Source organism: Dendrobates tinctorius, unplaced genomic scaffold (genome assembly GCF_039654945.1).
Source record: "Dendrobates tinctorius isolate UK_male_01 unplaced genomic scaffold, ASM3965494v1 ptg000104l, whole genome shotgun sequence".
NCBI lineage: Eukaryota > Metazoa > Chordata > Amphibia > Anura > Dendrobatidae > Dendrobates > Dendrobates tinctorius.
In genome coordinates this window covers 5,326,196-5,341,369 of record NW_027361772.1, presented here as the reverse complement: position 1 = coordinate 5,341,369, position 15,174 = coordinate 5,326,196, and the positions used below count along the sequence as shown (strand labels likewise).

Sequence of the window (15,174 nt, the reverse complement as noted above, 5' to 3'; positions counted from 1 at the left end):
TTTGAAGTAATTGACCAGATCGTCAGCTCGGAGCTCCGTGGTTGGGGCCTGTACTCTTGGGTTGAGTAGAGAATGAAAAGTGTCAAAGAGACGTTTCGGGTTATTGGACAGTGAGGTGATGAGGGTGTTGAAATAGGTTTGTTTGGAGAAGAGAAGGGCAGTGTTGTATGTTCTAAGCATAAACATATAATGGATGAAATCTTTGTGTAGATTGGATTTTCTCCCCAGACGTTCGGCGCACCTGGAGCACCGCTGCAGGAAACGTGTTTGCAGGGTGTGCCAGGGTTGTCGCCATCTGTGTTGTGGTGTTCTATTTATAGGGGGTGCAAATTCATCCAGGGCACTTTGAAGTGTTTCATTGTAATGCTTCAATGCAGAATCAGGACATGAGAGGGAGGAGATAGGGGCCAATGAAGACTGCAAGTTCTTCATAAGTTTCTGGGTATTAATGGCCTGTATGTTTCTATAAGTCTGGACAGTGGGGGTGACCTGAGCAGCCTGGCAGTTCTTGATAGAGAATGAAAGAAGATTGTGGTCAGAGAGCGGGAGAGGGGAGTTTGCAAAATCATCCACGGCACAAAGCCGAGAGAAGACCAAGTCGAGGGAGTTTCCGTCTTCATGCGTTGGAGAATTAGTAAGCTGCAAAAGGCCAAAAGAGGAGGTTATAGATAAAAGGTGAGCAGCAGATGGGGAGAAGGGAAGAGCAATGGGGATGTTGAAATCTCCCATGATGAGGGTAGGGATGTCACAGGAGAGAAAATGTGGAAGCCAAGTGGCAAAATGATCCAGGAACTGTTGACAAGGGCCGGGAGGATGATACACCACCGCCACTCGCATGGAGAAGGGGGTGTAGAGTCTGACGGCATGGACCTCAAAAGAAGGGAAGACTAGTGAGGGTAGTTAAGGGATAACCTGAAAGGTACATTTTGGTGATAGGAGCAGACCAACGCCTCCACCTGCTCTATTGTCTGATCTTGGGGTATGAGAGAAGTGTAGTCCCCCGTATGAAAGAGCAGCAGCAGCGGTAGTGTCTGCCTGCTGGATCCAGGTTTCAGTAAGAGCCAGGAGTAAAGTGGTACATGCAGGAGGTAGCTGTTCTTCTGGGAGGTCCGTGTCCAGCATTGGACCCACTAAGCTATTGATCTCATCTTCCATACTTTCTACCACGCAATGGTGCATTTGTTTTTAGCTTCACATATTATATTTCTTGTTCTCATCCATTTGCATTTTATATGTAACTTTAGTCTGTTCAGTGTAAGCTATAATTTTGGGTCTTTTATACTATTTTGCAGGCCAGCAGGAAAGCAGTGACACGTGGTAAAGCTGCTAAAAGTGCCCAGAGAGGGTCCTCCAATGTCTTTTCCATGTTTGAGCAGTCACAGATCCAAGAATTTAAGGAGGTGAACACAATCAGACCTAGGATTTTGTGGCATTTCTCTACCTATGTATTTGCTCAGGTGTAATTACTAAAATTTCTAAAAGGCAACTGCCCAACAGAAAGTAAATGTAAAATTGCTAAAAATTCTGCTAAGTGGTTTCTTACTGTATGCGGCGATTGGGGGGGTAACATTATAGCTCTGATGTGCACCCAGATAGACATATTTAGTATGGGGGCTGCATGGATTTTGAGGACAACCTAACTGGAGAAAAAGCCATGAGACGCACAACCAAATGGTAGAAATTATTCTACTACGGCTATGAAAAATGTTCAAAACTGAAGAACAAGATGTTCTTTGATCAGAACATATCACGTTGTGGCAAACCTCTCAGTAGGTCCTTAACCTGCCAGACGTAGAGCTAGTGCTCACGACAATGAGCCAACAGAAGGAGTGACCGGGATGCGCTACATCACCTATGCGGGCCAAGGAAAGCCCCCATGACTTCTGGATAACACCACCTAACCGGATTGCACCACAACAACAATGGCTGCCACGCAGTGGCGTAACTAGATTCTGATGGGCCCCTGTGCAAAATTTTAGTTCAGATGCAAGCCCCGGTGGGAACCATTGAATGGGTGCTTAAACGCACTGTGAAATGACCCTTAGCGGGTTTGCAACATGCTGGGCATAGTACATCAGGATCGCGTCCTTGCTAGCGCAGTATTGTGGCAGCGTTGGGTGCCACACAGAAATACTCCTTGAGGGTTAAAAAAATAGTAAGTTTGCTGTGATTTGGCAGTGCTTATACATTCTGATCAACATGTTAACTAAGAACCTCTTGTTCACTATAGTAAATTTTTCTTATTAAAGCAATATACTGTATATTAATTGGATGTGCGGTCCACGTCTCTTTTCTAGAGTTTTGTTTTGTTCACAACTAGTCCGTATAAGAGGAATGACAGTCTTATACTTTCATTACTTATATCTCATACTATGAGGAGGTGACATGCCATTTTATATGTTGCACAGGCCTTTAGTTGCATAGACCAAAACCGTGATGGTATTATCAGCAAGTCTGACCTGAAAGAGACCTACATGCAGCTGGGTAAGTAATTAATTTTGTATTCAAAATCTACAATAATGGACGACCATACATCCATCTGGAGAACCACCAGAGGGGGAAACTGGAGGTTAAGTGGCATGGTGAGTGACTTCTGAGTCAACCATCTTAAGTCCTTGGGCCATCTGTTTCTTTAAAAGGGTTGTCCACTACTTGGAAATCATTTCTCAATCCCCATGTTTCCACTTGTAAAATAATAACACTGACCTCCGATGCCGGTGCTGTTCCAGCGGTGTCAGCATTGGCTCTACTGGGGGGGGGCATATGACATTGTTATGTCACACGACCCATTTGGTCAATCAGTGATTTGTTTACTTTCCTCGCCTGTGGATAAATCACAAACATCCTAAGGAAGTCAGAGCTTCTCCTGCTGTCTCATTTCCTCCGGATGTGTGGGATAAGTGAAGAAGTTGCTGATTGACCAAATGGGTCGCAAGACAAAACAATGTCATATGGCCCCCAGGAGAGCCAATGCCAACATCGCTGGAACAGCACCGGCATCGGAGGTGAGTGTTATTATTTTACAACGATTGAGAATTGAGAAGGGGTTGTTCAAGTAGTGGACAACCCATTTAAGGATCTAAAGCAAGTTATATCTTCTTGTTGGAAAAGTGATTGATACCCAATATGGTTTCCATTACATCTCTCCTATACATGGGTTTGTCCAAACTGTTGTCATCTTTTCTTCCCATGCACTGTGTGAACAGTCACATATTGAGAAAAAGTGATAAACTAATGTGATTTTCCATTAAAGAAGCTATTTATTAATTTTACTTGTTCAGGTAAAATGAATACAAATGATGAAGAGCTTGAAGGAATGTTGAAGGAAGGAAAAGGGCCGATTAACTTCACTGTGTTCTTGACACTGTTTGGAGAGAAGCTTAATGGTGAGTCCATCAATAACGTTCATGGCCTCTGTCTTTCTCCTGGAGGGATACCTAGACGAGATGGTGCTGGCGATATTTACTACTTTGAACAATGTCACTAATCCATCAAGTGGTTCGTCTGAGCTATATCTAAATGTAACAGTGCAACCAACCAGGAACAATGGCTAGCTGTACCTTCATTCCAGCGATGAAGACATTTTCATGTTCTTGAAGTGTCTTCATCATGATATATTCAACCAAAATTGCCAATCCAGGCTCTGATGGTAGTGTGAACAGAGACAAACACAGAGGCAGTTGACTCTTCTAATATACTTTTTTCCCAGGGACGGACCCAGAGGACTCTATACTCAGCGCTTTTAAACTTCTGGACCCCAATGGAACAGGAAACGTCCACAAAGATGAGTATGTGACATTACATGTTTTGAACCTTACTTGTTTTAGAGAGTTTTTAACCCGGGGACACATCCACCCAACCCAAGTGGGCACCGATTTGAATTGGTTGACGTATCACAGAAAATCTTAAGGAAATGTCTGGCAGCCACATAGATATTACGTTTCGCTGGCAGCTGTAGACAATAAACTATACTAAAGGGTTACAGCCATCAGTAAAAATTATCACGTACTCAAACTTGTGGATTGTTGGTGGTCTGACCACTAGGACCCCAAATCTTTGGAGAAATGGGCTCCTTGTCACAGTTAAGTAGTAGTAGTAGTAGTTTATCCATTCCAACAGGGAATTTTAGAGAATTTTGAATAGGTGATAACTATTATTTATGGGATTAGTCTTTTAAGGGTCCCATACACTTACTGTGGGCCGACAGTCATCTCTCCTGACTCCTCTATACACATAATAAAAAGTCAAATCAGTTAGTGTGTGTGCAATATGGAGACTGGTTTTCCCAAGAGATAGTGAGACGCTGCCATCATCTCCCTGGAAAATATTTCATATTTTAGAGTTTTGAAATTCAAGAAGTCCCATCCTTATCTGTTGCTGGAAAGTAGGGAGGACCCCATATACATTGGATGCAGGGGTGTAACGATCGCGGTCACAGAGGTCTCAACTGCGATCAGGCCCGTGCGGGTGAGGGGCCCGCCAACGCAAACTTCAACTGGCTCCTCAGACACATATTCAGCTGGTGTGTATTGGGACACAGTGTTATAATACACACTGCCGGTCAATCAGATGCTAGCAGCTGACGTCAGCATACATGTGACTGGGGGCGCATGGCAGTGACGTCATTCACTCTCATCACTTGCACGCTGAAGTCAGCTGCCGTCTTCAGAAGAAGAAGCCACATGGCGGGGGAGCGGAGGGAAGGTGAGTAGAATAATTTTTTTTTCTATGCATTAAAAAACATTGGCAGAATGGGGGACATACAGTCATGGCCAAAAGTATTGACACCCCTGCAATTCTGTCAGATAATACTCAGTTTCTTCCTGAAAATGATTGCAAACACAAATTCTTTGGTATTCTTATCTTCATTTAATTTGTCTTAAATGAAAAAACACAAAAAGAATTGTCCTAAAGCCAAATTGGATATAATTCCACACCAAACATAACAAAGAGGGTGGACAAAAGTATTGACACTGTTCGAAAAATCATGTGATGCTTCTCTAATTTGTGTAATTAACAGCACCTGTAACTTACCTGTGGCACCTAACAGGTGTTGGCAATAATTAAATCACACTTGCAGCCAGTTGACATGGATTAAAGTTAACTCAACCTCTGTCCTGTGTCCGTGTGTGTACCACATTGAGCATGGAGAAAAGAAAGAAGACCAAAGAACTGTCTGAGGACTTGAGAAACCAAATTGTGAGGAAGCATGAGCAATATCAAGGCTACAAGTCCATCTCCAAAGACCTGAATGTTCCTGTGTCTACCGTGCGCAGTGTCATCAAGAAGTTTAAAGCCCATGGCACTGTGGCTAACCTCTCTAGATGTGGCCGGAAAAGAAAAATTGACAAGAGATTTCAATGCAAGATTGTGCGGATGTTGGATAAAGAACCTCCACTAACATCCAAACAAGTTCAAGCTGCCCTGCAGTCCGAGGGTACAACGGTGTCAACCCGTACTATCCGTCAGCATCTGAATGAAAAGGGACTGTATGGTAGGAGACCCAGGAAGACTCCACTTCTTACCCCGAGACATAAAAAAGCCAGGCTGGAGTTTGCCAAAACTTACCTGAAAAAGCCTAAAACATTTTGGAAGAATGTTCTCTGGTCAGATGAGACAAAAGTAGAGCTTTTAGGGCAAAAGCATCAACATAGAGTTTACAGGAGAAAAAAGAGGCATTCAAAGAAAAGTACACGGTCCCTACAGTCAAACATGGCGGAGGTTCCCTGATGTTTTGGGGTTGTTTTGCTGCCTCTGGCACTGGACTGCTTGACCGTGTGCTTGGCATTATGAAGTCAGAAGACTACCAACAAATTTTGCAGCATAATATAGGGCCCAGTGTGAGAAAGCTGGGTCTACCTCAGAGGTCATGGGTCTTCCAGCAGGACAATAACCCAAAACACACTTCAAAAAGCACTAGAAAATGGTTTGAGAGAAAGCACTGGAGACTTCTAAGGTGGCCAGCAATGAGTCCAGACCTGAATCCCATAGAACACCTGTGGAGAGATCTAAAAATGGCAGTTTGGAGAAGGCACCCTTCAAATATCAGGGACCTGGAGTGGTTTGCCAAAGAAGAATGGTCTAAAATTCCAGCAGAGCATTGTAAGAAACTCATTAATGGTTACCGGAAGCAGTTGGTCGCAGTTATTTTGGCTAAAGGTTGTGCAACCAAGTATTAGGCTGAGGGTGCCAATACTTTTGTCCAGCCCATTTTTGGAGTTTTGTGTGAAATGATCAATGTTTTGCTTTTTGCTTCATTCTCATTTGTGTTTTTTCATTTAAGGCAAATTAAATGAAGATAATAATACCAAAGAATTTGTGTTTGCAATCATTTTCAGGAAGAAACTGAATATTATCTGACAGAATTGCAGGGGTGTCAATACTTTTGGCCATGACTGTATATCAGGATTGGGGATATACTGTATATACAAGGATCGGAGACATATACTGTATACCAGGATGGAGAACATACATACTAGGATAGGTGATATATAACCAGGGGAAGAGTCTTGAGGAGATCATTTGCATATTCCCAGTGCCTTCTGGGATAAGTGAAGAGTCTCCGCGAGCTCAACGATCACTGGGTTTTGGCCGTTGCAGCTGAAAAGAGGAAATCGGAAAACCAGGGGAAGAGTCTTGAGGAGATCATTTGCATATTCCCAGTGCCTTCTGGGATAAGTGAAGAGTCTCCGCGAGCTCAACGATCACTGGGTTTTGGCCGTTGCAGCTGAAAAGAGGAAATCGGAAAAAGAATTTTGGCTCATCTTTCATCGTTTTTAAGAAATCTCAAGATGGAAGAGGCCAGGAGCCATTTGGTGAGCTGCATTTCTTGCTACATGTTCACAGACTTACCAGTGGAAAAGCCAAACTTCACATGCCACAAATGCAAGCTTGTGTCCCTGTTGGAGGAAAAGTTGCAAAATCTCGAAGAGAGGTTAGCTACTTTGAAGATCATTAAGGAAGGTGAAGAGTTCTTGGACAGAGCACAATTATCTCTTCATGTTACAGAAAGAGAAGAAATTTGAAGTGCACCTGAAGAAACAGAGGAATGGAGACATGTGACCCGGAGAAGCAGGAGGATCAGGAGGCAGTCAGCACCCATACTGCTCAGAAACCAGTACCAGGCTCTCACGCAGGAAAATGATGAAGAAATACATCAGGATAAGACTTTGCCAACCAACAGCAACCTTGTACGCCTTCAGAGTCCTCCTGGATGGAGAAAGAAAAATGTTGTGAAGAAGAAACGGAGAGTGGTGGTCATGGGGGATTCCCTGTTGAGAGGAACAGAGGCCGCTATCTGCAGACCGGATATAACTTCAAGAGAAATGTGCTGTCTTCCAGGTGCAAAAATTAAAGATGTGTCTGACAGGATATCAGGACTCTTCAGACCTACAGATGACTACCCATTCCTGCTACTACATGTGGGGACAAATGACACCGCAAGAAACGACCTGGAAACCATCTGCAGAGACTTTGAAGACTTAGGCAAGAAAGTGAAAGAACTGGGAGCGCAGGTGGTCTTCTCTTCTATCCTTCCAGTGGATGGCCATGGAACAAGGAGGTGGAATAAGATTCTGCAGGTGAACAACTGGCTACGTCGATGGTGCCGTCAGCAACGATTTGGATTTCAGGATCACGGAGTGAACTACTTATACGATGGACTACTTGCTAGAGATGGGGTGCACCTTACGAAGACTGGAAAGCATGTATTTGGAAGTCGCCTTGCTACACTTGTAAGGAGAGCTTTAAACTAGAACAACATGGGAAGGGAAGCAAAAGACCAGAAAAAGCCATACACCTGACAAATGCTATTGAGAACTCTGCTAATAGAAGTGGAAAGGAAGAACAAAGACGAAAGAATCTAATTAATAAAAATATTGGAGAAAGAGAAACCAATCACAAACTAAAATGTTTCTATACTAATGCACAAAGCATGGGCAACAAACAAGGAGAACTGGAACTACTAACACAGGAAAAGAAATATGATGTCATTGGAATCACTGAAACTTGGTGGGACAATACACATGATTGGAATACAAGACTAGAAGGATACAACTTATTTGCAAGAAACAGACTTGATAAACGAGGAGGAGGTGTCGCATTGTATGTTAGAAACGCGTATATCTGCACAGAGATTGAAGCTTCAGAGACTGGGAGTTCTGTGGAAACTGTTTGGGTAAGAATACAAGGACAGAACAATGGAAAGGACACCATTGTAGGCATTTACTACAGGCCGCCTGTGCAAGCTGAAGATATGGATGAACTCTTTATGCATCAAATGGCCAAGTTCTCCAAAAAATATGACATAGTTGTCATGGGAGATTTCAACTATCCAGACATTTGTTGGGAATCTCTCTCAGGCAAAACTAACAGGTCAAGGAAATTCTTATCCTCTCTTGCTGACAACTTTATCTTCCAAAAGGTAGGGGAGAAAACAAGGGGAACTGCTACCTTGGATCTAATCCTTATAAACAGGGAGGAAATGGTTGAGGAGGTAAAAGTGGCTGGAACCCTAGGAGGTAGCGACCATGCTATTTTAGAATTTTGGATAACTAGAGGCGGAAGACCTGTGAAGACTCAGACGTCAAGGTTAGATTTCAGAAAGGCAGATTTTAAGGGATTCAGAAAGATAATTGGAGGGATCCAATGGCTGGATATCCTTAAAGACAAAAATGTCCAGGAAGGATGGGAAATCTTGAAAAATGAAATTCTCAAAGCACAGTTGTTAACAATTCCGAAAAGAGGGAAGAATAGGAAGCATTTAAGGAAACCAGGATGGGTGAACACAGAACTTAAGCACATGCTAAAAAGGAAGAAAAAAATGTTTATAAAATGGAAAGAGGGAGGCATATCTAAAGAAGAATATAATGCTGTCTGCAGAATCTGCAGGGCACAAATCAGATTAGCTAAAGCTGAAAATGAATTGAGGCTTGCAAGAGATGTCAAAAGCAATAATAAAGGATTTTGGGGATATGTCAAAAGTAAAAGAAAAGTCAAAGATGCTATAGGATTTTTACAGGATGAAAATGATGAAATGGTAAGACAGGATGTTGAGAAGGCTGAACTTTTAAATTCCTATTTTGCATCTGTTTTCTCTCAGAAAGGAAATGTAACACCAACTGTTATTCACTGTCCTATTAAGGGAATAGAAGAATCCAGGATATCTATAAACAGAAAGATAGTGAGGAAACACTTAGCTAACCTAAATGAATTCAAGTCTCCAGGTCCAGATGAATTACACCCCAGAGTACTGAAGGAGATAGCAGAAGAAATTTCTGAACCACTCTCCATAATCTTTGAAAATTCTTGGAGAACAGGAGAAGTGCCAGAAGACTGGAGAAGAGCAAATGTTGTTCCTATCTTCAAAAAGGGGAAGAAGGTGGACCCAGGCAACTATAGGCCGGTGAGTCTGACTTCTATACCAGGAAAGATCTTTGAACAAATTATTAAACAACATGTAAGTCAATACCTGGATAAGAATGAAGTGATCAAACAGAGTCAGCATGGGTTTGTAACTAATAAGTCATGTCAGACTAACTTAATTTCCTTCTATGACGGTATCACTGATTGGGTGGATCAAGGAAATGCTGTAGATATAGTATATCTTGACTTCAGCAAAGCATTTGACAAAGTCTCTCATACAATCCTTATTGAAAAAATGACTAAGTATGGAATGGACAAGGCAACTGTTAGGTGGATTCATAGCTGGCTTAGTGATCGGACCCAAAGAGTGGTCGTAAATGGCTGCACATCCAGTTGGAAGAATGTCTCAAGTGGGGTACCACAGGGCTCTGTCCTGGGCCCTGTATTGTTCAACATCTTTATCAACGATTTAGATGAAGGAATTGAGGGTAAACTGATTAAATTTGCTGATGACACAAAGCTAGGAGGGATAGCTAATACTAGAGAAGAGAGAGAGAGGATTCAAAAAGATTTAAATAAACTGGAGAAGTGGGCAGTAACTAACAGAATGGTTTTTAACAGGGAGAAATGCAAAGTACTACATCTGGGCAATAAAAATGAAAAAAGCATATACAGAATGGGAGGAATAGGGCTAAGTGACAGCACATGTGAAAAAGACTTGGGTATACTAATAGATCACAGACTGAATATGAGTCAACAGTGTGATGCAGCAGCAAAAAAGGCAAATGCAGTTCTAGGATGTATTAACAGAAGCATACAGTCTAGATCACGTGAAGTCATTATTTCCCTCTACTCCTCTTTGGTCAGACCTCATCTGGAATATTGTGTCCAGTTTTGGGCACCACATTTTAAAAAAGACATCAACAAACTGGAGCAAGTTCAGAAAAGAGCGACCAGAATGGTGACCGGTCTGCAAACCCTGTCTTATGAGGAAAGGTTGCAGGATTTGGGAATGTTTAGTTTGCAAAAGAGAAGACTGAGAGGAGACTTAATTGCTGTCTACAAATATCTAAAGGGCTGTCACATTGTAGAAGGATCAACTTTATTCTCATTTGCACAAGGAAAGACTAGAAGCAATGGGATGAAACTGAATGGGAGGAGACACAGATTAGATATTAGAAAAAACTTTTTGACAGTTAGAGTGATCAATGAGTGGAACAGGCTGCCACGAGAAGTGGTGAGTTCTCCTTCAATGGAAGTCTTCAAACAGAGGCTGGACAGACATCTGACTGGGATGATTTAGCGAATCCTGCTTTGAGCAGGGGGTTGGACCAGATGGCCCAGGAGGTCCCTTCCAACTCTACGATTCTATGATTCTATGATTCTATGATTCTATACCAGGATACGGAACATATATTCCAGGATGGGGAATATATACAGCACCAGGATGAGGTCAAGGAGGGGAACATATATACCAGGATGGAGGACATATAACTACCAGAATGAGGCCCAAATGAGGGACACATATAGCAGGAGGGTGGACATATATACAGTATATATATACCAAGATGGGGCCAGCATGAGGGACCAGGATAGAGTACATATATACTAGGATGGACCCAGGATGTGCAACTTATATGCCAGGAAGGAACCCAAGATGGAGGGCATTACTACATAATGGCAGAGGAGGTGCAATGTGTATGTCCTTATAGAATTTAGAAAACTACAAGGGTCCATAAATCTGACCAACATGCGGGGGTGGGGGACCAGGTCCAAATGTTGCACCGAGGCCCATTGGATGACACTGATTGGGTGATCTTATTGACCTGCTGAAAATAGAGACTGACTTTTGCATAGGATATTCTGCAAATGGTCAGTGACCAAATATATTAATCTGGAATTATTTTCCTATGTTCAGGCTAAAACATCTACTGATGACACAAGCGGACAAATTTACAGCAGAAGAGGTGAGATTTTTTTTAACCACTATACAGTTCCATGATTTGCACTATACCATCCTAATTAAATGTTCACAAGATGTCTGTAAAGTGCTGTGGAATTAGTGGTGTTATATAGATAAGTAAAATAATTAAAATACCCGATAATTTGCCAGTTACAATCTTTATTTCGAAGTAAAAAAATGTTATTAAACAGTTAACACAAAAATAAAAAAAATATATAAAAAGGAAAATGTCAGCATAAACAACACAAGTGACCTTCAAATGGTGCACACAAATTAATATCCTAATACATGATTAATACAGGCAATGTGGTCAATAATACCTTCCCTACCTGATCTATCTATCACAATAAATTAATTCACACTTTCCCCTATCCCGGTAATCTGCTGCCTCGGAGTAACCCTTGACTCTGCCCTGTCCTTCAAACCACACATCCAAGCTCTCGCCATCTCCTGTCGCCTCCAGCTAAAAATATTTCCAGAATCCTTTCCTCATCCCTCTCTCTACCAAAAATGCTTCTGCATGCCCTCATCATCTCCCGCCTCGACTAATGCAACATCCTCCTCTGTGGCCTACCTTCTAACACTCTCGCACCCCTCCAGTCCATCCTTAACTCTGCTGTTCGACTAATTAATCTGTCTCCTCGCTACACTCCTGCTTCCCCTCTTTGCAAATCCCTTCACAGGCTCTCAATTTCCCAGCGTATCCCGTTTAAACTACTAACACTGACCTACAAAGCCATCCATAACCTTTCTCCTCCGTATATTTCTGAACTAATCTCTCAATATCTTCCCTCACGTAATCTCCGGTCTTCCCAAGACCTCCTTCTCTCCTCCACGCTTATTCGCTCCTCACCCGTTCGCCTCCAAGACTTCTCCCGAATATTCCGCATCCGCTGTAATTCTTTGCCCCAACACATCCGGTTATCCATCACGTTTGGATCCTTCAGACAGAACCTGAAAACCCATCTATTCAAAAAAGCTTACAACCTGCAATGACCATGTAACCCCTTCTCATGTACAGCGCCATGGAATTAATAGTGCTATATAAATAATAATAAATATGGATCAATATGATAAATATAGATATATTCAAAACAGCAAGTTGGAAGGAAGCTGTGCGCGAAACGCGCATCAGGGGTATTCCTTGGTAACCCCACAGGTTTTATCTTGCTTCCTATGCATTTACCATTTTGATTCATTTTGGTCTTTTTTTGTTGGTGGCTGCACACCTATAACTCCGAAACCTTCACCTTCAACAATTCGCAAGTATGACTATCTGCTATCTATGGCCAGCATACATGTATGAGTTAGGTTTAGATTTCATGTGTCTCTAATCTTTGTTTTTTCCAGGTGGAACAGATGTTTGCTGTGACCCCGATTGATGTGGCTGGGAACATTGACTACAAGTCTCTGTGTTACATCATCACACATGGAGACGAGAAAGAAGAGTCATGAGCTTCAAATGTTATTAGCTGTGAATTAAATGCTCTATTTTTTACAGTGGACTTCTTATTTGCCCAAAATTATTGGAGTCGATATTCTATTAGAATATTTGGAACCTCATGGATCAAAACTGTCTCTAATGCGCTCCTATTGCCCATACATAGCAATCAGAATCTGCACTATGCTAGGGGTGTCCAGCCTGAAATGCGTAAGCATGAACATTATCTGCCGGATATTTTGAAATCCATGTAGGACCAATATGATCTTCTTAGGTTTTCACAGATTTAGACCCCGCTTTACTAAGACTGATATTTTATATATGCCAATCTGTATTATATGCTTGCAGGAATAAAATACGCTGAATTCATTAAGAGGCGCACATCGCTTAATGAATTCAGCCAGTGGTGTGAACTGCGCCAAAAAAAGTTTGGACTAACATTTCTGGAATAAGAAACGTGGCCACTTTTGCTTCATTTGAAGCGCTGGGTGTAGCCATGCCCCATCCCACATCGGATTCTCTACAGTTCAGCCCATTTTAGTTGTCGTGAAAATGACAAAAGTTGCAAAATTTTGGGGATTTTCAAAAGTACTTTACATAAAAGTTTTGATGAATCAAAGCCCTTGACTTTATTAGTAATATAGAAAGGCAGTGCAGCTACAGGTATCTGGCGCCTTGTCTATGATTCAGCCGAGGCGGCATCGCACTAGCTGGTTCATTCAGCACACACCGGCCATACTGGGAAGGAAAGAAAACTCCGGCGGATCGTCGGGAAAGGCAAGGGATTTTTGTTTTCTTTATATTGAATTAACTGGGAGCAAGGTGGGGGAGAGGACCTGACATTATTATGAATGGGGGCTGGAATGTTAGGGAGCGGACACGACATGATAAATATGGGGTTGGGAAGAGTACAAGCAATTATAATTAAATGAGAGGTGGAGTGAGGACATTACAATGAATTGGGGGGAGGAGAGAACAACACATTAATGAAAGATGGCTGGAAAGTAGGGGAGAAGACATGACATAACAAATGGGGGGTTGGGGAGAGTACATGCCATTATAATTAATTGAAGGTGGGAGAGACGATATTTTAATTAATTAAGGGGGGATTATATTACATTAAAATGAATTTGGTGTGAGCTGTGGCAGAAAACATGACATAATGAATGGGGGGTGGAGGGTGGTAGAAAGGGTATGAAACTATAATGAATTGGTGGGGGAGAGGACATGAAAGTATAATGAACTGGGGTGGGGCGTGGGAGAAAAGACAACATTATAATGAAAGGGGGTGGAAAATGAGGGAGAATACATGACGATATAATGACTAGAGGGGGTGGTGGGAGAGGATGTGAAAGTATCATGTATTTGTGGCACCCCAGGAGTCCAGTTGCCACAGTGGCATTGCCGCCCTCACAGGAGGGGTGACATGCCTGGAAGCAAGCAGGGGTTCCCTGACCAGATAACACTTCCGTCCAACACTTTTCCTGACTCCAGACCTGAAGGAGGAGCTCTAAACCCGGTTTCAGGGAGCTTCTCTACTAGTTCTGGCCTGGAGGCGGAGTCAGTCAGTCAGTGTCTGCGACTGAGAGAGACAGAGTCTGAGTGAAGAGAGGAGAGAGAAGTGAAAGAGAACCTGGGGAGTGGAGCTGTGACCACACTTACCCCAGAGTACAGCTCTAGAAGCCGGACGCCAGAGTCCGTGGCTGATGGGTACAACAGTCCCAGCAGCTAAATGCGGAGGGCAGGAGATTGCAGGTCCCCTGGCCCAGCAAACACCCGAAGGCACAGCAGCAGACCAGAGCCCGGAGCCACCACAAAGGAGTGACACCTGCAATAGGCTCAAGCTGTCTGCCATATGGGCAAGTACTTCAGAATAATAAGAAAGAGAGGACTGAGCATAGCTTTAGGCAGCAAGGACCTCAGAGGACAGCACAGTAAGGAGGCCTCAAAACCCATCTGTTAGTGGATCCTAAGTTGCTTCCAGGTCCCCCCAGACCTCCATTGTCATCTGTAACTAGTGCCCTGGGCTGCACTTCAAACCGTGAGTAAAAGTGTGGAAACTGCACCCTGCTGTGTCCTCGGAGTTATTTATTGCGCCATCCACCCTGCACTACATCCATGATCATCATCCTTAACAATATAATTGCCCTGGGACTAAGCTCTACCTGTGGAGAGCTGTATCAACTCTGCTGCATCACCATCAGCCCCAGCGGTCTCTTTAAGCAGCGTCAGCCATTCTTTGCTGAGTACCACAGGTGGCGTCACAAACCATCTCTTATAAACTTTATTTCCCCTTTAATCATAATTTTTCACTGGACGTCCAGGGCCACAGATCGGGTCACTGCTGCCGTGACACATTCCCTTAAGAACCGGCCAGGTACTGAGTATCCCCACGGCCCTGGCTGGC

At 42.9% G+C, this 15,174-nt stretch overlaps 1 protein-coding gene across 1 annotated transcript; it reads left to right on the top strand.

Moving 5' to 3' along the window:
* Positions 1 to 1,298: 1,298 nt before the first annotated feature.
* Positions 1,299 to 12,781, top strand: MYL7 (myosin light chain 7). The gene is made up of 6 exons (XM_073588632.1): positions 1,299 to 1,400; positions 2,409 to 2,484; positions 3,282 to 3,386; positions 3,710 to 3,788; positions 11,282 to 11,330; positions 12,677 to 12,781. The coding sequence occupies exons 1-6, from the start codon at positions 1,365 to 1,367 to the stop codon at positions 12,779 to 12,781; spliced, it is 450 nt and encodes a 149-aa protein (XP_073444733.1). The 5' UTR covers positions 1,299 to 1,364.
* Positions 12,782 to 15,174: the final 2,393 nt, after the last annotated feature.

Bases quoted from the DNA above. Each gene is read 5' to 3' on its own strand.
- MYL7 (XM_073588632.1), top strand. From the start codon at position 1,365: ATGTTTGAGCAGTCACAGATCCAAGAATTTAAGGAG. The intron at 1,401-2,408 runs GTGAACACAATC...TATGTTGCACAG, and splicing joins AGATCCAAGAATTTAAGGAG to GCCTTTAGTTGCATAGACCA. The intron at 3,387-3,709 runs GTGAGTCCATCA...CTTTTTTCCCAG, and splicing joins GTTTGGAGAGAAGCTTAATG to GGACGGACCCAGAGGACTCT.